This window comes from Siphateles boraxobius, unplaced genomic scaffold (assembly GCF_051911475.1).
Source record: "Siphateles boraxobius isolate OS27281-9 unplaced genomic scaffold, OSU_SipBor_1 12, whole genome shotgun sequence".
Lineage (NCBI taxonomy): Eukaryota > Metazoa > Chordata > Actinopteri > Cypriniformes > Leuciscidae > Siphateles > Siphateles boraxobius.
Genome location: NW_027508722.1, coordinates 17,152,766 through 17,179,743, shown reverse-complemented (window position 1 = coordinate 17,179,743; position 26,978 = coordinate 17,152,766). Strand labels below are relative to the sequence as shown.

The 26,978-nt window shown below is 39.8% G+C and overlaps 1 protein-coding gene and 1 long non-coding RNA gene across 8 annotated transcripts in view; one reads left to right on the top strand and one right to left on the bottom strand.

Moving 5' to 3' along the window:
* Positions 1–26,978, top strand: part of col14a1a (collagen, type XIV, alpha 1a) — a 143,710-nt gene that overhangs the window by 78,799 nt on the left and 37,933 nt on the right. For all 7 annotated transcript variants that reach the window (XM_077209533.1, XM_077209539.1, XM_077209520.1 and 4 more), the window contains 8 exons: positions 4,845–4,961; positions 7,499–7,645; positions 9,634–9,708; positions 11,746–11,885; positions 15,698–15,821; positions 19,500–19,643; positions 19,825–19,989; positions 20,509–20,547. In XM_077209533.1, the coding sequence (XP_077065648.1) occupies positions 4,845–4,961; positions 7,499–7,645; positions 9,634–9,708; positions 11,746–11,885; positions 15,698–15,821; positions 19,500–19,643; positions 19,825–19,989; positions 20,509–20,547 (951 nt within the window). The remainder of the gene's footprint in view (positions 1–4,844; positions 4,962–7,498; positions 7,646–9,633; positions 9,709–11,745; positions 11,886–15,697; positions 15,822–19,499; positions 19,644–19,824; positions 19,990–20,508; positions 20,548–26,978) is intronic.
* Positions 16,617–17,699, bottom strand: LOC143718645 (uncharacterized). The gene is made up of 3 exons (XR_013196466.1): positions 17,599–17,699; positions 17,450–17,509; positions 16,617–16,718 (listed from the first exon to the last, which is right to left on the bottom strand). It is a non-coding gene; the product is annotated as an uncharacterized LOC143718645 (long non-coding RNA).

The window sequence follows — 26,978 nt, the reverse complement described above, 5'->3', positions numbered from 1 at the left end:
CTATCGTGGTCTGATTTCAGGGTTGCTTAATAGTTCCTGGTCTATGACGTCACCTATGTCGTAGCGGGCTTCCATTAGACTGATTTTACACGTGCTTCACGACATAATCACGCAGAGCGTTCCCACCGCGTCTCAAACGCAACTCGAGTTCCCTTGAAAGGGAACCCCAAATTCATAATCTCAGAAAATTAGAATATTACATGAAATCAATAAAAAAAAGGATTTTAAATACAGAAATTTCGGCTCTCTGAAAATTATAATCACGTATATGTATATAATTATATATACAAAATATATTAGTTTAACCTTTTAATTTGAATTACTGAAATACACAAACTTTTGCATGATATTCAAATTTTTCGAGTTTCACCTGTATGTATATATATACACACGCACGCATGCACGCACGCACGCACACACACACACACACACACACACACACACACACACACACACACACACACACACACACACACACACACACACACACACACACACACACACACACACACACACACACACACACACACACACACACACACATATGCAACAACTATCAAAATAAAATAGTGCTGATTCTGAATGTGAACAAAAAAGTATATATTATGTAGAAAATCTTGTAATAAATTTTAGTCAAGTGGTAGTAGTAGAAGTCAAAATGTTTTTTTTATTAATTTAACCAAGCAAAGTTGTAGGTGTCAAACTATATAAATAACTAAATTATAGTATTTCAATATTTGCTGCCAGAGAATTTTAGACAAGCAACTTTTTACCTACAATAACCTTACTATTATTATCTTTTATATACACTTAAAAGATAAAGAATCTGCTTGACTCAAAAAATCTAAAGGGACATTTTCCATCTCAGGTTAAATGAGCATAACGCTTCTGCATGTCTGATGTTATGACACCCTGAATTGTGCCATTAAGCACGGACAAAAATTCCAGCTTCTAGCATGAACTAGTATTACATTCACAATCCGTGGCTTTCTAAGAAACATCCCATATTATCTCACCCTACATGATGATATCTGCATACCACCTGCTCTATGGGGTCCATCAATTTTTCATACGTTTTCTGTTTGACCTTTGAATAATTGAATGCACAATAATGAATTTCCACCTCCTTGTATTAGTACTATCAGCCAGAGGCCCTTTTTGCATGTATATAGTTCATTAAAATAGTTTATATAAGAAGGAAATCTTGTCAAATGCATTATTCAAAACCTTAAACGAATTTCAACTGCTGTGCGCCATATGTTTTGTGCACAGTCTCCATTTTAATCTGAGATCTCCCAGTCACAAATGCGACTGACATGATGTTCTGTTTTGTAGCGTGAATTTCAATGGGCAGCTTGATTGCATAAGTAGTTCCTTTTTAGGATCTGGCTCTCATATCAAAGCTTAAAGGAGGACAATGTTTCACCACATGGACTTTTTCCAGTACAAACTGAATTTGAGTTCGCCGCAACTTTTGGCATATAAAATGCGTGGGACTCAGTCTGTTGTGACATGGCCACAATTGTGTTTGTGTTCCAAATAGTACAAGCTCCAAAGATGAGTATTGTTTTGTACGGCTAATGTGGACCATGTGCTGTGCCTGGGCTTGTGTTTTAAATGTATGCTGACCAAAAATGTGATAATTCCAGAATAAGCCTATTTTTCTGCTTTCAAATGAGTTTTCTTTCACACAGCACATTCTGTGTGGTTTGCACAAAGAGAAAGAGACAAATAAAGAAAGACATGCTTAACGCCATTTGTGGCTTTTAATTGGGGAGCATATTTGTTAAAATACCTCTCACTTTTCTCTCAGATGTGTTTTTCTAGCCATACGGTTTGCCTGAATTGCAGTATTTAAAGAAATCACAGAAATCTGAGTAGATCAGAAATGGGTTGCTGGTTTCAAGAGAAGTTAAGCCTACAGGTTTTGCCTCATAACCTGCATCACAAAGGAGCCCGTTGACTACCCTATGGCTCATTAGCATTACTGTAATACTTCTTTTCATTTTACAACATGAGGCTACATTAGAGAAAAAATGCTCAAGGCTTCCCTCTGAATCTGTAATTTATTGTTGTTATGACAAAGCTGAATTTTCAGCAGCCATTATTCCAGTCTTCAGTGTCACATGATCCTTACAAAATCATTCTAATATTCTCTTATTATCATCAGTGTTGAAAACAGTTGTGCTGCCTAATATTTTTGTGGAAACTGTGATGCAGTTTTTCAGAATTCCTGATGAATAGACAATTCAAAAGAATTGATGGAGAATTGAGAATTGATCTCTCCCTGATGGAGAGAATGAGACATTGTGTTTACGTACTGACAGTAGTGATTGCACTTGGGAGCCCTAAAGACCTCTGATACTTTGAGAAAGGAAATGAGAATTTGCAGGTGGAATTTGCATGCACCACTCCCCCGAACATATGGGTATAAAAAGAAATAGCGTGGATCCACTCATCCAGGTTTGTGCGAAGGAGCCAATAGGGTGTCCCGGCCATTAAGCTGTACAGTGCTGTGGCTACCGAGGATGCCATGCCCCCCTGGAGCCTCTGAAATTGTTTCAGTGGGACCGCTGTTTTTCCCCTGAATGACGTCAGGCAATTCAGCACTGGCTGAGCATGTTCGTTTATGAGACGTGCCATCATAGGCACTGAGCCCAACTCCATCCAGATCATAGAGATGCTCTGCACTATCAGGAGAGCTTTCTCTTTTTCCCAGTTGACCTGAAGTCCCAACTCGCTATGGTGTCTGAGAACTAGGTCCCTGTGCACACACAATAATTCTCAAGGGTGAGCTAGAATCAGCCAATCATCCAGATAATTGAGAAGCGGATGCCCACTTCCCTTAGCGGGGCAAGGGCAGCCTCTGCGACTTTTGTGAAGATGCTAGGACACAGGGACAGCCCAAAGTGGATGAGCTTGCAAACCGAAGAAATGATCTGTGTCAAGGTAAAATCGAGACATGAAAGTACGCATCCTTCAGGTCTATCGCTGCAAACCAATCTTTTTGGTGATCGCATGTCAGAATGCACTTCTGCATTTACATCTTTGACAGGAACTTGTGCAGGGCCCAATTAAAGACTCACAGGTCTAAGATTGATTGTAAACCCAAGCCTTTCGTGACTACTAAGAAGTAAGGGCTGCAAAATTCCATCCTCATCTCGGCTGGAGAGACAGGCTCTATTGCATCCTTCACCAAGAGGACTGTAAATTCTGCATGCAGGACAGGAATGTCTTTGCCTGCCACCTAGGTAAAGAGGACACTGTTGAACATGGGTGGGTGCCTAGCAAACTAAAGCTTGTAGCCGAGTCTGAGTGTCTTGTTGAGCCAGCATGATGGGTTGGATAACGCCAAGAAGAAAGTCAATGGGCCCTATTTTAACGATCTGAAACGCAAGTGTCAAAGCGCAAAAGTAACTTTTTGGGCGGATCCCGACGCTGTTACTATTTTCCCGGCGGGATAAATGCCTCTTGCGCCTGGCAAAAAATCTAAAGGGGGTTGGTCTGAAGTAGCTTCATTATTCATATGTGTGGTTTGGGCGTAACGGGAAACAAACCAATAAGAGCTTTATATCACATTCCCTTTAAGAGCATGATGAACGAGGTGCGCTTGTTCCATGGCGCAATACTATTATAACGGCGCATTTACCAGGTGCGCTTCAGAATCGGTTCTCAGCCGAGGACATCGATGTTCTCGCCAGGGCCGTAAAAGAAAGAGAAGTGAAATTGGGGTTGGGACAAACCCACCCAAATTAACTTCGGTTAAACATGAATATAATAATTTGGGTAAATGAGTAAGCTTTATGCCTATTTTCCCCGTCGTCATGGACACAACAATGATTTCCCTCGTGTTTTAATATTTTTCCTTATAATAATGTATCATTTGCAAAAAGTTAAATGCATCTGTGTAGATGAGAGAATCATCTACAGTGTATGCGCGTTGTTCACACTCTGTATTATGGCCAAGCATGCGTGCTAAAAATGGCATCTGAATGTATTGACTTTGGACTAGTTTTTTTTGGTCAGTGGCGCAATTGTTTTATAGAACAGCAAAATAGCATGAGGGAAAGTTTGCGCCGGAACACGCCTCCTCTTTGCGCTGAACCGCCACGGGGAGCGCAAGTGTATTTCTTAGTTAACCGACGTGTGTCTGTGGAGGGAAAAGTCCGCTTTGCGCGGGTGCAAAATAGGAATGATACATGCGTCAGTGTACAAAGTAATTTACGCCGGGTGCAAGATAGGGCCCAATAGGTGCGAGGCTGAAATACCCGAAAGCGCACTTTTTTTTCACTGTACACGTCAAGATATTTCTGAATGAACACAGCCAGCACCCTCAAGAGTTGACTGTGCATGCCTCGCATCCAAACAGTATCAAACACCGATCTCGTGTGCCACCTCCCGAAGTTTAACGCGGGCAGGAAGACACACACTTTCAGCTGTGCTTAAACTAACAATTCAAGTTCCTCAGGGACAAACAAAACCAAATTAGATCACACAACAGAGAGCGCTTGCTGAAGAGCGAAAGCTAATGCTGTTGTGTGCCGGCGTCCCTTTGTAGCTTCCGTGTATGCCGTCACATGGTACGTCATCACGCAACACCAATAGGAGTGGATTAGTTTCATTCATACTTCAAACGCATTAGGCTAAGAGGGGTTCCCCATAGTGTCGCCATCGACACATTGCGTATTTCCTCGAAAGGGAACAGAATAAAGATATTAATTTAAAATTGGATTTTTGACAGTGTATATCATTGCTGCATTTTATTGTGTGCTTTATTGCAATATTTTCATGCCAAATATCTGTGTGTATTACACATCATATCTGTTTTCTTCTTCCTCTTGCAGTGTTCCTGGGGGTGAACAATCTCAGCACAAAACAGGTGGTCAGTACCAGCATGTGTGCCCAGTGGCAACCTCATCCCCATGCCTCGGTCTACAGAGTCGTCATTGAGTCACTGCTTAGTGAGTAACACACACACACACACACACACACACACACACACACACACACACACACACACACACACACACACACACACACACACACACACACACACACACACACACACACACACACACACACACCTCAAACACCTGACAATATACCACATATTGACATACATTTTCGTTTTGTCAAATTTCAGTTTCAGAGGTAATGGGATATTATGGCTCAATTCAGCACAGGCCTCTGAGCATTTGGGCTGTTCAACAAAACTTTTTTTGTATGCATATTGCTCTTCAGGCATGTTACATGCTTTTGATTCAAATTTAAAACAGCAGAGTCAAAAGCCCCTTTCTCATTATTGCTTTTCTTATTCCTGCCTGATACTGCCTCATCGGCTCAGCTTATCTCGCAATCCTGGAAATCTTCTGTTCTACTTGCAGCGTGTGACTGCTCAGATGGCTACCAGCTCAGTAGTGCTATTAAAACCAGATCCTTTTGGAGTGTGTATGTATGTGTGTGTGTTTAGTATTTGAATGACAATCATTGCAGCAGAGTCCTCAACGAAACACACAGAACTATAGAAGTGATTTAACTAAATATATTTTTTGGTTCTTTTTTGACTGCTGTAAATCCTGACAGATTTAATTCTCAAATATTTACCGGGTTGATAATGATTTTCAGATCATAATTTTAAAATACTTAATAATAATAACATTTCTGATGTTCAAACTCTTTTCAGACTCTTTTCTGTCCTTGTAGAGATAATCTCACTCCAATTAATAAAATAATTACCAATAACCATTTTTTTGGTTTGCTTTCTCAAATGCTTACTTTTTTTCAGCATGGACACATTAAATTGACCTGAAGTGACAGTAAAGACATTTTTAACATTACAAAATATTTCTGTTTCTAATAAATGATGTTCTTCGAACTTTAGTCATCAAAGAATAATGAAAAAATATAATATAATATAATATAGAAGCTTAAAACCATTTGAATCTGTCCTTCAAAACAAGAATAATTTTTAAAAAGCATTTTTTTCTTTATATTTCTGAGTGGAGAAAAAAATTACCTTGAAGAAATACAGATACAACCCATTACCCTGTAGTCATGGTTAACTATGCGTACACAAATATATCAAAACTACTGCTGAAGAGTGTGAGAATATTTTGAACATGTGTATATTTATGCGGTACTAAGTACTGCCTCTCATCTGACCTTCTTCTCGTCAAATAATGTTCAAACTTTGCTAACCAGTAGATACAGCGGATTCATTATTTGCCATCTTGCCCGTAGTGAGAATTTGACTGTGGAATTTAAATTTCAGCCAGACATATGAATCTTCGGTGCCGAGCACTCGTGGTGTAGTAAAGCATTCCTGCTTGCAAATGCAGGGAAGAGAGGAACTGTCCTGCTTGTGCCAGAGATGTGACTGGACTTAGAAGTGCAGTCTGTTGAAACAAACGCTTAAAGGAAGATAGATGTTTACTGAGCCGAGCAGCAGTGCTTTCCAGCTACTTTTCCATAGAGCGGGAATCTAATAGGCAAATGTCACATCCCAATGTTTGATCAGCTCAGCAATCAAAGCATGTTGGAGCAGGGGAATATTGTTGATGTTATTATCACAGGTTTACAGTCCATATTATCATTGGAAAATGCAAAGAAAATACCTTAATAAATCTCAATGTTTTGTATAATGCTCTCCAGAGCCATTTTTCTCAAGATCATAATCTAAATGAGGGTGCTTTGGGAAATATCTTATTAAAGAAAACCTTTTTGCTGTTTTTTCCTCATTTAATAGTGGTATAATACTGCTTCTGAACAGCCCAGAGATTTTTATTCCACATGGACACAGCTGTTTAATGACAGACAAATTAAGATGTATGAACCAAGTCAAGCTGCTGGATATTAATGTCAGCCATCAGAAACAAAACAAAGAGATCGATGGAAAGAGATATAGAAAAAGAGAAAACCAGAAAGAAAAAGTAAAGAAAGAGAAGAAGGTAAAAAAAGAATGGAAATATTGGGTTCTTACATTCAAAAAATTTCTTTCTGCACTCGAGTTTGAGTTGCTTATCACGGTGCACCCGTTTCCCTGCAGTCTTCAGCCTCTGATTAAAGCGATTAAAGATCTTTCCATTGAACTCCATGGGCTGAATACAAGGTTCCTGAGCTCTTCTAGCAGCACTGTCCATTTTCTCAACTTCGGAAAATAATTACAGCTATGAAAATGATAAAAAGCAGTTCTGCTACCTTTTACCCTGGGATCTGAGTATCAGATTTCTTAAAACATGATTTACTCATAGTTCCTTTCATTTAAACGCCCAATCTGTGAGCAACAACACATGCCTCATAAAAATAACAACACTTCGGCATGTTGCTGTGGTGCCGATTCTGTCATTTCCAATTTCAGGGTTTTTGTTTATAGCTTGAGGCCTCTAATTAAACTTTCTCTTTAATTAGCACAATTGTTTGCTTGAAGAAGCGGTTTTAATTGCAATTAATGCCAATCCTGACGTTTTTTACTACACTCTGCTTCTATATTTTTTCGTAGACGATCAGAAACAGGAAGTGAGGGTTGGTGGGAGTGCATCCAGAGAGTGCTTCTTTAACCTTTCCCCCAACACCAAGTACAAGATCAGCGTCTACACCCTTTCACAGGACACAGAGGGCCCTGCCGTCACCACCATTGCGACCACTGGTAAATACACCCTGATAACTATAAATTTGTATGCCATTATGTAACTATAGACCAGGGGGTCTCAAGTCTGGCCCCCCCGGTTCCCCAGAGCTAATCAGTCCTCGGGATTACTAGAAAGTTATAGGTAGGTGAGTTTGAACATGATTGAAGGAAACTCTACAGGAAAGTGGACCTCGAGGGCCAGAGTTGAGAACCCCTGCTATAGACTCTGGGTACACAACATATTTAATTGTTTGTTTAAGTGTTTTTACTGTTTTCAATCCCTCATAACTACTTTTTTAATTGGTACATTAAATATGACATCTGTCCTCAAAAAGATTTACTGGGGTGATAAATGAGGTCAGATATTGTACTGCACCTCCTCTGTGTCTTTTAGGGACCAACAAAACACTTGAATGTGACTTGAGCTACATTCACACTGCAAGCTTTAGCGCTCAATTCTGATTTATTGCTCAGATCCGATTTTTTTCTTTGGTTGTTCACATTATTTATTTTAAATGTGGCTAATATCAGATTTCGAGTGTGAACTGATCCAGACTGGTCCAGAACTGGTCCAGAACTAACCCGCATGCATAAAAGAACTGTAAAGCCTTGTTTATAATTTCGCCTGGCTCAGCCGCGCAACCTCCGTTTATACGTGACTCGCTCGCCGTTGTACTATTCTTTGAAACAACGGGGGCGACTCAGAGTAATTGTTCTATGAACCAATAAGAAGCAGAAGCAAGAAGTGAGGGTACACACCTGACGGTGTTTGTTTTTTAGTGCACTTCACTAAGCCCATGTTACAAAAAAAAACAAAGAAAAAAAACAAAGAATTGTGTAAAATCCAGTAAACCTTGAGATTATTACTTGTGACATTAGAAAAAAATAAATGATTATGAGAACGTAATATGTATAAAACTAAATTAAACAACAATCTCTTAAATATTTATTAATTTTATTAAAATTTTTTATTAAACATTGACCTTTATTTCTAGATTCGAATGGGGTCTCGCGCACTCAATGAGCACGACTGCCCACACCCCAATGACGTAATTTTTGAATCCGAAATCGCCCCTAAACCCTCAATCACTATTCTCTACGTTAGTCCAGTAATATTGTTCATTTGATGGAGTGAATGAAAACGAGTGAGCGAATTCAGACAGCCGTTGAACGTACATCAGCTGTACATTGAATGAGTGAACACGATAACGTCCACTATGGTTTGGACAACACTACAAATGGCTGTCCCATCAAACAATGCCCTATTTGAGGGCATAGGGGGTGATTTCGGGATCAGCCTAAGCTTTACAAGATGGTATACAGCATGCTATCATGCGGATGTAAACATGGAGGAAGCTGATGTGCTGCGGAAGCCGGAAAATTAGTGCGCTGACGATAAGGAGGACGAAGACGAGGAGAAAGAGAGCAAAGTTTTTCTAGTTCTTCACTTTTTTTTTATAGTTATCCCTGAAGTTTAGCTTGTATAGAACTGTCACAGTGATACTTGGGCTTCATTGTCCCTTCACCCCATCAGTGCAGAATTGTGACGAATGTCGATCTAGAGCAGGAATAGGCTATGTCGGTCCTAGAGTGTCGCTGTCCTGCAGAGTTTAGCTCAAACCCTGAAAAAAAAAAAAAACCTGGCCTGTAGCCTTGGTAATTCAAGTCATTGATTATCTGGTTCAGGTGTGTTTGATTAGGGTTGGAGCTAAACTCATCTGGAAAGTGGATCTCGAGGGCCAGAGTTGAGCACCCCTGTGTTAGCGTGTCAGTTAGGCGACAGCAACACTTCACTGATATAGGTCATTTCCAGACAATATCGCGCCTGACAACATACAGTACAATCAATCATTGCCTGAGAATCAGAATGAACCACAGTGGATCAGTGTGTTCTTTTTCTTTTACAGTTGGGTTTCTGTTAAGATCACAAATCTTATTGTGTATGTAATAAAGTGAAGAAAGCCAGGCCCTGCTCTGGTTTATGTATTGTTTTGTTGTTTCTGTAGCTTCAGCACCCACCCAGCCACCAACCGCACCACCCACCACGATCCCTCCTCCTACCATCCCCCAAGCCAAAGAAGGTAGGACACCAGTGTGGGAATAACTGGCTTTTTTTGCCATTGTTTGTCCCTGTCTTTATGTGTTATGTGACCTTTCACTAATGTACATCTCTGCTGACAGCTAACCTTTTCTTATTCTCTGCGCCACTCCGCTCTCAATAAATATGTCTGAGCCTCCCCAACACACCTGATAAAATCACGTAGATCTTATTTTAGCCCCTTATATATATATATATCTTTTTTAAGATACCTCGCCTCCCATTTTATAGTGAATAGATTTGCTTCATTGTCTGACCAAAAAGTGTTTAATGCATCATCAAGTAACACCTGCATAATTTCTTGAATTGCAACCATATGCTTCTTTAGATTTATTTGTTACTTTTATATGGATTTATCTCTGGGCATCTGAGTAGTTAACCCAAATGCTTTGCCCTGCATGCTGTACATTACGCTTGAAGACAGGCCAGATGGAAAAAGTGAAGCAATTTTTACCTTAAAGACCTCATGAAATCAAAAAGAGAGTTTTGTGGCTTTGAATCCATGTGTGTTATCCCCTTGATGAAAATGTGCCTCACAAACTTGCTATTTTAATAAGCAATACTTCAACAGAGGATTTTTTTAGGGATTCCGATATATCCCAGTGAACCTAATGAGTCTGTTTAGTTAAAGGATTTGTTAAGATTTCTTCACTGATTGATTGAGACAGTGACCCTTTCTACAGTTTACACAAGCGTTCAAAAGTTTGAGGTCAATATGATTTTTTAAGGTTTTTGAATGAAGTCTCTTATTCTCATTAAGGCTGAATTTATTTGATAAAAAAACAGTAAAAACTGTGATATTGTGAAATATTATTACAATTCAAACAACTTTTTCTATTGTAATTTATTTGAATAATGCTTATTATTCCTATGATGGGAAAGCTGAACTTTCAGCAGCTTTTACTCCAGTCTTCACTGTCACATGATCCTTCAGAAATCATTTTAATATGTTGATTCGATGCTCAAGAAACATTTATTATTATGATTAATGGTTCCACAATGTTGACAACATATTTTTGGGAAACTGATACTTTTTTTTCAGGATTCTTTGATTTAATAGAAAGCTAAAAGCATTTATTTGAAATAAAAATAGATTTCTGATAAGCTTTTTGTTTATTATGAGTAAGCCATTGAATTACTTAACCGTTCAACCAAAATTGTGGATGACCAAAACAACCCATTTGTCTCCTTGTTGTGTACGAGATTGACAAACTGAACGAGATGTGAACAAATTGGCCCTAATGAGATTTGCCAGTTCATTCAAGTTGTTTATGAACACAATGCCTAATTCATTTAGTTAATTCACGAACAAGGTGACTTCAGTCCCACTCTTGTTCAGACTCAAAATAGCAACTTGTTCTTCTTGGGGCTTGGGGCTTCATGGGGCTTGTTTGTTCAACAGGTCCAACCGATGAAATGCTCCATTGCAGCCCTCACTCAAACGCTTATGATTAGTTTGCCTATATCAGTTGTTGATTGAATGAAGGCAGATCTGAATGCGAGCTTGCAGTCAATAGTAATAAAGGTGAGCAACCTCAGTCTGAGGTAAAAAATAAATAAATAAAAAGATTAAATTGTTCACATTAAGTTAAATAAAATGCATTTAGAAAGTGGGTATGGTGAATTTTAACCTATTTAGATCCCTAATCAATATAACCGAATGCATTCAGATTGATTCAGTCATTAAATAATATTTTGAATAAAACCAGTTAATTTAGATGTAACCTCATGAAGCACATTTTTAGGCTTCTGACAGTTACTGTGTTTAGCCACAAATCCTGCAAAGCAACAGTCTGGCAGAGCAGAAGAGAGGTAGCTGCGAATTAATTAAGCCTCTTTGTTTTATCCAGCTAGCTGTGATGGAGATCCTGTCAGTGAGAAGCAGACGTGTTTGGAATCATTTGACATCTGTTGTACTGCAGCGCTTACACAGTAATGAGGATTTCTTATTTTAGCTAGTGAGTTTTCACCTGCTTCCTCCCTCTCCCTCTCTCTCCCTCTCTTTCGAAATCTCTCTCAGTTTGCAAAGCAGCCAAAGCAGACCTAGCCTTCCTTGTAGATGGCTCTTGGAGTATTGGAGATGACAACTTTCAGAAGATTATCCGTTTCCTATACAGCACAACTGGTGCACTTGATGTGATTGGTCCCGAGGGAACACAGGTATGCTGCTTGTGAAATATTTGTCAAATTCAGTCTACCTCATACTGTTTTTATCTGTTTATATTGTATAACATTTCTATAACAAATGACCACCATCCTGCGCTTCCAAATGAATGTCATTGAAGATAAAAGCAAAAGTGAAAGCACGTCATTTTGTCAATACTGTCAAATTGCCGGGGGATTTTTTGTTTTTGTTTTTTTGTGGTCACTAATTACTCCCCTTTTGAAAAAGTACAGTTAAGCATATTTTAAACGGAGTACTTATTACAGGAAATAATTTTCTTTAATGGACTGAATGTAATGTTTTTCCAAAATTAAATTAAAATTCTGTCATCATTCCCTCACACTCATGTCGTTCCAAACCCAGAAGACTTTGGTTAATCTTTGAAACAAAAATTAAGATATTATTAATAATAGTAGTTTCTGTCCCACCCATTAAAAAGTCCATATCAAAAACTTGAAAGATTCAAAAAGGTTATAAAGGCATTGTAAAACAAATGTATATTAATCAAACAGTTTAATCTAAGTTTTGTAAAGAGATAGGATTGCTTTAAATGGACCTATAATTCACTTTTTTTTTTAAAACAGATGTGTATCCACAGTGTGTGTAAACAACAAGCCTATACTGGTTAAAAATCCACCCACTCCTTTTTTACAATCCCCATAAATCATAAACTTTCTCTCCAAACAGTCAGTTCCAGAAGCCATGCCCATGATTAGCACCCTGTTAGCATAGATACAGCACTGAGTGGGGCGTAGCAGTCCGCTATTTTTGTTTTCTCGCTGTAGCATCTACAACAAAAATTGCACACAACAAACAGAAGAGTCTCCATTCTAGACTCCCGGCATCTGAGCCACTGAGGATACCGTAGTTGATTTCATTTATGAAGGAAATGTGCAGGATAAAGTCGGTAAAGTGTTATATATTTGCACAAATCATTCACAAACAAGGGTCAGTTCTATTCTGGATTTGCACAAAAGTTGTTTCTGAAAGATTTTTAGATTAACATGATGGTACATGTTAGTCAATGAGTTGAATCAACTTAATTCCACAACAATTACATTAATTTATCCACTAACCATGCAGAAATGTCTAATTATATTCTAAAAGTTGTAACTTTTTCTTAAGATGCTCCATCAGTGTCTGATGGAGGCTCCGCCCTCTTCCACAAAGAGGGCCGGGAGCAGAAGCTCATTTGCATTGAAAGCGACACACAAAAACAACAGGTTTTTGCTCACACACAAATAGGGGCCAGTTTGACAAGCTATAATAAATGATCTTTGGGGTATTTTGAGCTGAAATTTAACAGACACATTCTGGGGACAGCATAGACTTATATTAAATCTTGTGAAAAGGGGCATAATTTGTCTGGGTTCTGTCACTTCGGGCTGGTTTATTCTTGGTTTTGTTACAGATCCCTGACACTCCTGTATTGTCTTGGATTTGTGTGAGCGTGTGGTCTCGAGGGTGGTTGAGCCGTGCGCTCCCTTGTCTGCATGCCCTGTTCCATTTTCGGATTCCGGCACTCATTTCCATCTCGGTTTCAGTCCGGTGTTGGGGTTTGAGCACTCGCGCTCCATGTCTTGTCACTTGTGTGAGTGCACAAGTTTTGTGTTCATCCACTCACCATGCGCTCTTGTCTTGTGTGTTTTGTGAGTGCTTGATTTATGTTTTCATTGGCAAGGCGCTCTTGTGTTATACTCTGTGTTGCACACGGTTCACGTTTTCAATGGGGCATGCTCTTTCATTTCGTCATGTTTTGTGTTTAAACACGCAGTCTGTGAGTATGCTCATAACTCACATTTTGTGTGAGCACAGGGCTTGAGATTGTTTTCAGTGGGCATGTGCTTGTTTTTGTTTTGTTTGTGTGAGCACATGGCTTGAGTCAAGATCTGGCTATTCAGTAAAAAATTCTGAAAATGATGACATCATGCTCAAGCATATTGCATGTTCTGTCCATAGGGGTGAAGTGTTTCTTTACAAAGGGACATAGCCAATTACTGGCCTGGCAGCATAATAAAGCGCTTTTAGTTGTTTCTTTGAATCCGTGTGAATGGGGAACGAACAATGCGAAGCAAAAAGGTTTCCATTTTTAGTACATCGTTGTCGTGTAAACGTACCATTAAATTATTTTCTTTTTCACAAGGGACAGATCTGTAGTAAAATTGTATATAGATTATAAAACATATTATAAATATGTAAATTACATACAAATTTTAGTAGGGCCTATTGTAATTTTTTTTTTTTTTCTTCTCTCAGAGATTGTTTTTTGGAATGAAGGATCATGGAATTAGCTATTCTGAGCTGAAGACCATACTACCAAGCATTTAACCCAGTAGCCTAAGAGAACAATATATAAAAATAGCTTTTGTCTAAACATGTTAGTCCAGGATTCAGAAGATCTTCATCACAACCCATCAGCAACTTTAGGGATCACTGCAGTGGATCTACTACAAGGGATGTGAAAACAGGAGATAAAGTAAACAGAGGAACACGGCAAAGATAAATGTCTCCTTTTACACATAGATGTTTGCTTTCTGTCCTCTGCTGTAGGCCAAGTAGACATGTTTGACTTGGCTCAAACCAGTTCAACATCAGTAAACTCTCATGCATAATGTCATGGCTTTTGTGTCTCTCTTTAGAGTGTGGCATAGTAGTTAAGGTGCTGAGCTGATAATCACAAGGTTGTAGGTTCAAACATTGTCTGAGCAAAACACTTAACATCTGATGTATTGCAGGGTCAAAATGAAATGTTAAAAAAACTGTTATATAAAAAATGGGGTTGGGAAAAAGGCATTCATAGTCAATTTCTCTGACAATCTGAATTCTGATATTTTTATCTGTTGATATACTTTTTAATAGGGGCACATTAAATTGATCAAAAGTGACAGTAAAGAAATTTATGTTACAAAAAAATTCAATTTCATATAAATGATGCTCTACAGCCATTATCATCAAAGTTATAGTCATCAAAGAATCCTGAAAAAAAGTATCAAAGTTTCCACAAAAACATATAAAGCAGCCCAACTGCTTTCATCACTGATAATAATTGTAAATGTTTCCTGAACAACACCAAATAAGCATATTATAATGATTTCTGAAGGATCATGTGACACTGAAGACGGGTATTTACTGCTGAAAATCAAAAAATATATATATTTTTTAAATTGTAATAATATGTTTATACACTGCAGTGATCCTTTTAAATAATTGATTTGAAGTATTAGGCGTAAAAGCACAACATGATGTATGTTATACATTAAACACAGAAGAAAAACATACAGTTTTCCCTTGTAAAGGCACGAAAATTTTATATCCCGGACGAGCCCCCAATTTCTATGCCACGTGGCTCAAAAGGGAAGCAACAAAAATAGTAACACACGAGAAAGCCAAAATAATGCAAAATTTCTTAACAAAATAGAACTATAAAGAAAAAACAATGTACCATATAACAGTCAGGAGTCAGTGCTGTAAAGTTAAATGAATGCATGAAAGTATAATGTGCTGTAGTAATGAGGGATGTACAAAAGGAACAGTTTAAAAGAACCAAACGAAATCAAGTCCAATATGCAGCTCTCTGCGGCCTTTCGTCTGGCTCCTGTTTAAAAGGCCCAGAAGGATGTCAGCAACAGGTGTCCTCAATGAAACCACTCGAGAACAGACACTTGGGAGGGCGGAGCCAGCCATCCAAATCAGCGTGTCACATGCCCTTTAAAATCAATTCCAGAGGTTAATACTCCCTGGTAGTGAAGTACTGTCACTTTTAAACATGTGGATAAATGGCTACTAACTTACTTTCTACAACTGACAGGTGGCCATTGCTCAGTTCAGTGATGATGCCAGAACTGAGTTCAAGCTCAACTCCTATAGCGACAAGGAAGCTCTGCTGGATGCCGTGCAGCGCATCACATACAAGGGAGGAAACACCAAGACAGGCATGTATCTATCCATCCATCCATTAATCCATCCATCACTCCCTCCCAAGTTGCACAAGTTTTCTTATCAAGTAAATGCATCTCATTTTGTGTTTATTATATTTCTGTTTTTTCAGTATAAATATCTAAAGGATTTTTTATTATTCATTCTTGTCTGTGGGTAAATTAGCCTTTAAACAAACAAAGGCATGACTTTTAAAGTTCTTCTCTAATAGCCATAATGTTTTTTCTGGTAAAAAGCATTATCACTATTATCACATTATCACTAACCAGCATAAACCAACTTCTACTGTACCAGTATGGCAATTCATGCTGGTCTTTAAGCAGTGAAATGTCTCTATAATGAGTGTCTCGATGTTTCCACCCTAATACCTTTGACAAACATGCTTTATTAATGCCCTGTTTCAGAGGCTCTAGACCAAGAACTTCAGAGTATGAGTTTGATAAAAACGGCACGGCTCCAGCTCGGTGAGCAGCAGAGCAGCACGGTGTGTCCCTGCACTTGTGTTCATGCTGTCAGTCTTTGTTCTAAAATGAAACACCTCTCATTCCACACGGTGAAGGAACGGCAACCCCCCACCCTGCTGTGTCCTCACACACACAAAACGTCCCCGTATAAGGTATATTCTCCATGGCAATGAGCCCCCCGTCAGTAGGTGGGCGGCAGCTGCTGTGCCTCATTGGTGAGAGCAGATACATGTGGACATGTGTGATCCAGGCATTATGAGCCTGGTGCATTTATCCATCCCGGCTTTAGCGGTCTGCTCATTTGAAACATGAGCATGACTTATTTTCTGAGGGTATTAGGGCTAATCCCTTGCCTGCATTTTCATACATTCATATGCAGAGGATGAGGTGCGGATCAAAGTGATTGGCTTCATTCAATGTGTTTAAACTCTGAAAAAAAGAAAAGAAAAGTAAATTCTGAATATTAAGGTCTGTATGTGTCTCTAAATAGAAACTTTTTAAATAGAACATTTAAACATTTAAAAAGGATTATTTTGTTCTGATGTTCAAAATCTTCAGAAAATGTTTTTACCTGTTGATATGGTACATTTTTATGTGGCCTATGGTGCGACACTAACCCACACTTTTCTCATTAGTGTAATGTAATATATATATATATATATATATATATACGTATATATATATACATATATTGTATATATACAAATAAATGTAGAATATTATTATTAAAATATTATAATTTGTATAAAATCATATTATTATTATTATTTATATTTATTTATTTAAATGTGAATTTTCTTTGTATGTCTCTGTATTTTGAGTGTTGTAAGGTCAAACAATAAGAGGAATATACTGAAATTAAGTCATTAAGTCGTATGTGTTTGGAACGACATGAGTGTGAGTGAGTGAGTGAATGAGTGAGTGTGCTGTGAGGGTTGTAGTTTATTTATATTCACTAGTCTCTTCTCAAACAAATAAGACTGAAAGATATTAGCCAAAGCTCACAAACACAAATGAACAGATAAAGTCCAAGCAAACTTTTGACTGTCTTCCTCATCTGTCGGTAAAACAGCAGTGCTGTTGCCCCCGTCAACTCGAGGGCACATTTGGCCACAACTCCAATCTGTAGTCTAATTTTTTTTAAAAACAAAATAACTCACACTTCACACGGTGCTCCCGTCTGCTTCCTTAGTCCGTCATTTGTCTCCCTCTGACAGGAGCTAAAGAAAAGCCAGAAAGAGAAAGAAGCAGCTTCAGAAGTCAGTCAGGCATTGCTACAGGGTCCCCTTGTTCAATCGTCGCAATATACTGTCAAAGTGCGGCATCTCAGACACCCGTCCATATTTTATTCAGTGCAGCTTTTGTGAGGGGATTTTGTCTAATACTCGCTGATCCTGGGGAACCTAAGACGTTTCAGAATGATTAGAAATGCAAATTAGAAATGAGAAGCCTGGCTGATGTCTTGTACCCACAGTGCCAAGTTGGTGATAATGGTAAAATATTGAAATGGGTGCAATGCAGCTTGTTAGATCCCTCAGTTCAGGTCTGATGGGAGTGACAGCTTGGACGTGTCATGGAAAAAGTGTCTTGAAGATTAGCACAGAGGAAAAGAGGCTTTGTTTGGCTCTGTGCTAAATACAGTACTTTTTGAGGTTAAAAATAGCAGGTGAGACCAGGGTTGTCTTGCACAATTTTTTAGTTCTTTATTAATTATCCCCAGTCGAACAAGCATTAGGACAAATTAGAACAAATGAAAGCTAAAGTTCTTGGTTATAGTATACACAAAATGTAGCAAAAAGGCCTAGTTAGACACAAATTGTAGGGTTAATTGGTACAGTTTAAAGGGGTTTAGTTTTTAGAGGGATAATCAGAATTTTTTGAACTAAATTAATCTAAACTAATTTTAAATTTTAAACTAAACTAATCAGTAATCACTCACACACACACACACACACACACACACACACACACACACACACACACACACACACACACACACACACACACACACACACACACACACACACATTTGAGTTTAAATCTTTAAATGTTTTTTTGGTTGTTTTTTTATTCTTTGCCTGGTCAATTATTTAGTTATTATTTTTATATTGCACTCCGTGCGCCAAATAACCTTAAATCCAATGTGATAATCATTCCCTTTCACACTCTTTTCATAAATGTTGTTTGCCAGGTGACATTGTATATCCAAGGCTCTTTGTGTGAGGATCCTGGCCTGACAGTCTTGTCAGTCTTGTCTCTGTTCAATGTTTCTATGTTTGTCTTGTGCTTGAGCACATGGCTTTGTCTTTGTTTGTGTTGGCCATGTGCTCCTCTTGTAGCGCCTCCTTGTTTCACTAATTGTGCTCACCTGATCCTCATGTGCTTTGGTCCCTTTATATTTCCCTCATGTATCTGCTGGTTTGTTGCATGTGTATGTAGTGGATGAGATTCTTGCTTGTCTACTGATCTTTTATTTAAGTTAATTCTTTTGAATTTGCTTTAGTCTAGCTCAAGTCTTTTACTCTAGGTATATCAAGCCTTTTTTTTTGTTTTCTATTTTGATTTGGCCTTTTCTCTGTTTGTAGCCTCGGTTATTTATTCCTAGTATTTCTTTTTGTTCATAATTTTTATTATTTTCTATTTTCAGTGAAATGTAGTTTTTTTTTCTTTTTTTTCCTGTAGTCCCTGTGCTGAGTCAGTTATTTCTGTTTTGCTTTTTCTTGTTGTCTTCTTGTGTTTGTTCCTGTCTGTTCCTGTCCTCCATCCTGATCCACCCTGGCTGCCGCTTTCAAGACCAGGCAGTGAAACTGATACAGCTTTGGTTGCAGCTGAAAATTTCCAGCCTCTGGTTCCTCAAGCTACTGCCTGATCTCTAGTCATTATCTGCTGCTTCTCCATTTCCTCGATTCTCCATCTTAGCCTTGCCCGGGTTGGATCTCATCTGTCTTCCCTTTCTCCTGTTGACTGTTACACTTTTTCAATATTTATCTTTTTGTCAAAGGTTTTGGTCTTTCACCACATCATTCCATGTCGATCATTCCAGCTCTCTGCAGGTACTGGCGTGAAGTTTCAACGAAATGTCTCTCAGGCAAACGCAAATCACTCTGTCAGGATGCGTGTTCCTGTAAAATCCATAACTTTTTATGAAGTGGTGTAAATCCTGCTCTTGGCACCAGGCAGTAACATCTATGTTTATGACTCTTGATTCAGGTCGAGCCATTAAGCATGTAAAGGAGGCCATCTTTACTGAGGACGCGGGCGTACGAAGGGGCATTCCTAAGGTGCTGGTGGTGCTCACGGACGGGCGCTCTCAGGATGATGTCAATAAGATCTCTAAGGAGATGCAGATGGAGGGTGAGTGATCTGAATATTCCTTGAATTTGTCATTCTTTTCATGTTTCATGAATCTAAAAATGAGCATAGCAAACCGCAGCATCTTAAAAACAACCAACTGTCTAGTGGTTTGGTTGTTTTTGTCGGTTTAAAAATGGAACTTTAAATGCTGTAATAAAAGTGTTGTCTTGTTTCACTGTAGGTTACATCATCTTTGCCATTGGCTTCGCTGATGCTGACTACGGGGAGCTGGTGAATATTGCCAGCAAGCCTAGCGAAAGACATGTGTTCTTTGTGGATGATCTGGATGCCTTCAAGAAGATTGAAGAACAGCTCGTAACTTTTGTTTGCGAGGCTGCAACTGCCAGTATGTCCCTTTGAGAATACACCGAAACTTCCTCTTTCAGTTCGCCTTGACGTAGTATAACTTGCTAGTTTTAAGCCATTATCTTAGAGATACAGCACATGCTATATTGTGAATGTAATCGTGGCTTTTTTTTTTTAAAGTGACATCCTTCTACTAGAAGAAAGAATCTCTGACATAACAGAATTTTGTGAACAGAATAGATCAATCAGAAACCAGATCCAGAACTATGACCTTTACAAGTAATGGGTAACACTTGACGGGTCTCATTTGTTAAAATTGGTTAATGCATTAGCTAACATGAATATATATTTCACAGCATTTATTAATCATTGTTAACAGTAATAAAAATTACAAAGATAACATTGTCCAAACATTGTTTCAAAATACAAGTTTGAAATCAATTGCTGTTAAAATGGTCTCTGAACCGGAAAATATTTGAATTTATCATTATGTAATGTGAAATTTTCAAAAATTCCTTTGTTCTGAGGTTTTGCACTCTGTTCTGTTTTTCTATTACAGCTTGTCCCTCGGTGTTAATGAGTGGGAACACTTTAGCTGGTGAGACAACAATAAATGCTCCTGGCTCACAGTAACCTCTACATAAAGCACACCATCACTGTGTTGGGTAGGATAGGATCTGAGGATTTATTTAAGAATTGATTTAAATCTATCCATCCACTGTCAGTTTTTAAAAAGCCCTTTTACTTAATTAGGACCAGTGGGTGATGTTATTCTCACACCATTGTTTAGATCTTGAAAAAGAAAAAAGCACACTTGGTTTTGCTTTGATTTTCCACCTATCTTTCACTAGATGGACAAAAATAGTCCCACCATTGGTTGAGCCTTTGTTTTAGCCTGATTTAGGCCATGTTTTTACCACAGCTGCTATGTTTACACTTTTAGGTAATCTTTATAATTGAGTTATATGTATAATATATTAATGCAGTAATATTTAATATATTTAAAAGTATTTATAAATATTTATAATCTAATTTATAATATAAATAAGCTGGTATTTTAACAGAGAAAACACTTTAAAACATTAAAAATAGCCCTCTGAATTAATCACTTTTCTCAATTCATTTATTCATGTGTAAACACTTGTACATACACTACAATACAAACATTTAAGGTTGGTATGATTTATTTTTATTTTTTGTTCTTTTATTCATCAAGAATGAAGGTCAAAAGTGAAAGTGATGACTTTTTAATATTTAGATATTCTACTCATCAAAGAATCCTGAAAACACCTCGGTTGTGACTGTAACCTTGGTTCCCTGAAGAGGGAGTGAGACACTGCTTGATTGACGCTAAGGAACACCTTGCCTGAGGATGTCTTGAAGCGCATGTAAAATCAGTCCAATGGTGTGTCGGAACGTAAGAGGCGGGTGACGTCATAAAACAGGAAACTATAAAGCCTGCCCAAACAAAGCAGCGCTAGCTTCTTAAGGTATAAGCAAGTCGCTTACAGGCATGTAGGAGATATGGCAGGTGACCGTGTTCCGTTCCCTCTTCAGGGAACCAAGGTTACAGTCATAACCGAGGTATTCCCTTTCAAGTGAACTTGCGCTGCGTCGATTGACGCTAAGGGGAACGTCTATACCAACGCCACCATAGCAAGAAGTGTCTGTCCTTTGGGAAATCATACGAGCAGCACTAGGACGAAAGCACCCGAGACCCCAGTGTAGAGTACAGGTCTTAAGAGTAAATCCTGACGAATGTATGCGGTGAGGACCACCCTGCCGCATCACAAATGTCCTGGAGGGGCACTCCTGACATTAGAGACTTAGAAGCCGCCATACTTCTAGTAGAGTGGGACTGGACAGCCAAAGGTAAAGGTTGTCCGGTCGACTCATAAGCAAGTGAGAGAGCCTCAACCACCCACCTGCTCAGCGCCGCGTAACCCATATCATGTGAAAGGCCCCTCGGGGAAAACCCTTTGGTCCTGAGCTACCACTTACAAGGGTCTCGTGTACAACAGGCCAAAATGTATCACGTTGGACGTGGCTGCCATCAGACCCAACAGTCTCTGAAACTGTTTGACAGTGAGTGTCTGGCCTAGCTTTATTCTTTTCACGACTGACAGGATAGACTCTATGCGTGCCGGTGATAGGCATGCCCGCATCAACATAAAATCCCAAACCACGCCCAGATAAGTGGTCCTCTGTATTGGAGAAAGTACACTCTTTTTGGCGTTTAACTGTAACCCCGACTCTCTCATATGGGCGAGAACGTCATCTCGATGCCGAACTTCCAACTGATGCGACTGAGCTAGAATTAACCAGTCGTCAATGTAGTTCCTGATGCGAATACCCTGCAGACGCAGTGGCGCCAGAGCTGCATCTACGCGTTTCGTGAAAGTGCGAAAAGTTTTGTGAGATCTATTGTGACAAACCAGTCTTCGGATCTGATCTGTGGCACGATTTGTCTCCGTGTTAACATTTTGAACTTTAGCTGCATGACTGATTCGTTCAGAACTCTCAGATCCAACATGGGACACAACCCCCCACCCTTCTTTTGAACGATGAAATCGTTAGCCTCATAGCATAATTGCCTAGCATAAAAACATTGAAATATGACTTAAGCAATTATGATATGAGGCTAACGAAATACCAACTGTAAACCTTGGTTTCCCTGCTGGAGGGAGGTACATGTTCTATGACTGTCCTCATTGGCCTGCGCCCTTGGATGTCAGGACATTTTCCCCGTAGCCTTCTTAGAAATAATGACGGTCCTCAGATCCTTCTTACCCTTTGAAGGCTGCGGTAGAGAGCGCTTTCCGTGTCCCCAGTCTTTTTTTGGGGCAGCACGGGTAGCAACACTCTGCTTTTTTGTGGCACGGTGTGAGGAGCTGGGTTTGGGGCTGCTCCCGCTCAGCACTCCCGGAAACGTGTACGGTGGGGGAGGAGTTTCTGGAATGCAGCCGCCTGTTTAGCTGACTCCTGAAACCTCTCGACAACCGAATTAACTGCGTTGCCGAAGAGGGCAGATGGGGACAGAGGTGCATCCATTATAATGTTTTTATCTTTTTTTTTTATCTTGAATATTATAATAAATAAATCTAAATATAAGTATCACCTGAGTTGTAGGATATTGCACTAAACAGTGGGAGTATTGCACTTAGAGGCATATGCCTTGGGAGGTGTGTTAACTGTTCAGAAGGGAAATTCATGGAAGAAACTGTTCCTGTGCCGAGATGTTCTTGTGGCCAGTGATCTAAGTCTCCGTCTTGACGGTAACCGTTCAAACAGGTGGTGACCAGGGTGAGTGGAGTCTGTGATGATTTTACCTGCTCTCTTCCTCACTCTGGAAGAGTACAGGTCCTGGACGGATGGCAGGGGGGCACTCTCCGCAGTCTGGACTGTCCGTTGTACTCTCCTGATGTCTGATTTGGTAGCTGAACCAAACCAGACAGTGATTACATTTACATTTACATTGCGACTTACAATTGCTATATATGTCAGAGGTCGCACACCTCTGGAGCAGCTAGGGGTTAAGTGTCTTGCTCAGGGACACATTGGTGGTGAATCCAATGTGTCCCTGTGGATTCGAACCCGGGTCTCTCACACCAAAGGCATGTGTCTTATCCACTGTGCCATCACCACCCCCAGTGATGGATGTGCATAAGACAGACTCGATGACGGCAGCTCCTGTGGCAAGTTGGACTTCCTCAGCTGGCGAAGGAAGTACAGTCTCTGCTGGGCTTTTTTTACAATGGAGTCAATTTATTTGTCCCACTTCAGATCCTGAGAGATGGTAGTGCCCAGGAACCTGAATGACTCCACTGCTTCCACAATGCTGTTCATGATGGTGAGTGGGGGGAGTGCTGAGCTGTTCCTCCTGAAGTCCACGATCATCTCCACTGTTTTGAGCGTGTTCAGCTCAAGGTTGTTGTAACTGCACCAGCCAGCCAGCTGTTCAACCTCCAGTCTGTAAGCAGACTCGTCACCATTCCGGATGAAACCGATGACAGTGGTGTCGTCGGCAAATTTCAGGAGCTTGACAGAGGGGTCTTTAGAAGTGCAGTCATTAGTGTACAGGGAGAAGAGCAGTGGGGAGAGAACGCACCCTTGAGGGGCGCCAGTGGTGGTGGTGAGAGTCCTGGATGTTAGTGTTAATTTTACCAGCCATTTTTAAATTTAGTTTCAGTTTTAGTCCAGTTTCAGCATCGCTTGTTAGTTTTTATCACATTTAGTCGACATCATCCCATTTTTATTTAGTCTAGTTTTAGTCGACCATAAGTCGAGCATTTTAGTCTTTATTTTAGTCTAAGAAAACATAATTTTATTCGTTTAGATATAAAGTCAACAAAAACTGTCAACATTTTAGTCTAGTTTTAGTCAGCACATCATTTTAACCTTTTACTTTTTTGTCAGCAGATAATATTTAACATTTCCTAAAATTATTTCACATTTCAACATTTTCTCATCTTTTTGATAAAAAACACAATTTTAAGGAACACATGCAGACATGGAAGATTTTCTGACAATATTTGCATATTTATTTTGAACATTGTTAAGGTTCAAAGACACAAACACAAATGCTTGCATTAAAACAAATAAAATACACCTGACAAAGGAATCAAATAAATAAAATAAAGTGTCTTATGAACTTAACACAAGTGCTGGCTGTTTAAAGCTAGTTCACATAGAATAATAAAATAAATAGATTTGAGGTCAATGTTGTGAAAAAAAAAAAACTCCAACTGATACAACAAAAGTGCTTTCCTGCCAGCTAGTTCACATGGTATATAAAGGTACAGTATTTAAGGTGAAACAAGGCATAGCTTGCTAGAACGTATGAAATCTTTTTAACTTGCAAATAAACTGAACAGGAATTAATTTTTAATCACTCGCTACGTGCTAAGAAGCCAACGTAACGTAGCCAGTCTGGATACTAAATGCTATGAAAGTTAGCCAACATTAGTTAGTTTATCATTGGGACATTATAGCCGTTGCGTTAATGTTACATTATAAACAACCACCACCAATCTTTCTGTTAACTTACCACAATGTCTTTGTGGTGAACTGCGACGTGTCTCTTCAGGTTTGTTGTGTTTTTTCCAGCTACCATGTGGCCACATTCCTTCCCTTCGACTAAAATCAAGCATTTGGTTTTGTTCTCCACTTCAATGAAGCGAAAATGTGTCCATATATCACGTCTCCTCTTTCTCCCGAGCCCCGTGCAAAGCATGTTTTACTTTTAACCTGTCGCCGCCTCGCCGTGAATCCAGCTCCTGTCTGCTCCATGTGTTGTGTAGGCTACTCTGTGCCCGGCCCGCCCGCTCCAGGTTTGAAAGTGGGTGTGTGGCGGAAGAGCTGACGAGGAGGAGGCGGAGGAGGAGACAGGATTTGACAAAACCATATCATATAATAATATGTAATTTTCGTCTCGTCTTTGTTCGTGAACTAAAATGTCCATAGATTTTAGCCCAGTCTTTTATTTACCGAACTGCATTTTCGTCTCGTCTTTATTAGTCTACGAAAATTATTTCTGATTTACTCCTAGTTATTGTTTATTAGTGGGGATTTTAGTCTCGTCTAGTTTTCGTTCGGTGAAAAATGTGCGTTGACGAAAATATTTTCGTTTAGTTTTCGTTAACGAAATTAACACTACTGGATGTGTGTTTCACCAGTCTCACTCGCTGCTGCCGGTCCGTCAGGAAGCTGGAGATCCACTGACAGATCGAGGATGGTATGGAGAGCTGGGTCAGTTTGGCTGTGAGAAGATCAGGCATGATGGTATTGAAGGCTGAACTGAAGTCCACAAAGAGGATCCTTGCATAAGTCCCAGGTCTGTCGAGATGTTGCAGGATATAATGCAGTCCCATGTTGACTGCATCATCCACAGACCTGTTTGCTCTGTAAGCAAACTGAAAGGGATCCAGCAGGGTTCCAGTGATGTCCTTTAGGTGGGCCAACACCAGTCTTTCAAACGACTTCATGACCACAGACGTGAGAGCGACAGGTCTGTAGTCATTAAGTCCAGTGATTTTGGGTTTTTTGGGGAATGATAGTGGAGCGTTTGAAGCAGCAGGGAACTTCACACTGCTCCAATGATCTATTGAAGATCTGTGTGAAGACCGGGGCCAGTTGGTCAGCACAGGCTTTTAAACATTGTATGGGGGCATGCTGCAGCCTGTCCAGCAGCTGAAAAAGCCTTACCCAACAAAGCTGATGTTGTTCTAACTGGCTTGTTGGGTAATACCAAGGGAATTGGCTTGGTTGGGCCTTAAGGGAAGATGCTGATTCAGGGGAGAGATAGCTCGCGAGCGTCTCTTCCACCTTTGTCATCTCCCCATAACCGTGCTCTTTATAGTTAGAGATAGAGTAATAGTGTGATGTTTGGGGACTATAAACTCCACATGAAACTGTTTTATCCCACGGTCTCGACACCTCGGTGTGGAGATTGGGGAAAAACGGAAGGCCCCGGCGTTGAGATTGTGAACGAGAGGGAAGGAGAAGCTTGCCTTTTGAACTAACATCCTGCTTATCAGCTGGCCAATCAATGCTTAATCTTTTAACCACTCTCGTTACAACCTCAACAAGCTCCTCAAAAACATGAGACTGAGGAGAGTCCTCAGTATCTCCTGCTTCAACACTAACAACATCCAGTTCCTCGGAACTGGATAGTTGCAGTGTCAGTCCTTCAATCAGGGCGGAAGTAACCACAGTGCTTCCAAACCCTGAGAGAAGGCACTGGATCTGTCAGGTGAAGGCAGAGATAAGGCTGAGTCTGTCTCTAACCTTGCTGACACATCCATTTGCGAACCCCAAGTCTGAAGCCTCCGCTGTGCCTTGGCAGCAGCTGGACCCGAGCCTTGGGGAACGCGAGCCTGAGCATCCTCACGAAAGAATGCCAGGCGGGATCAGAGTGTCCGCATTGGAAGCACCTCGCAGTGCTTACAGCCAGCGCCCTCGAGCGCTGACTGTGCATGCTCCTCACCCAAACCTGTTAAATATCGCAGGTAGGGGTGCACACACAGTCTG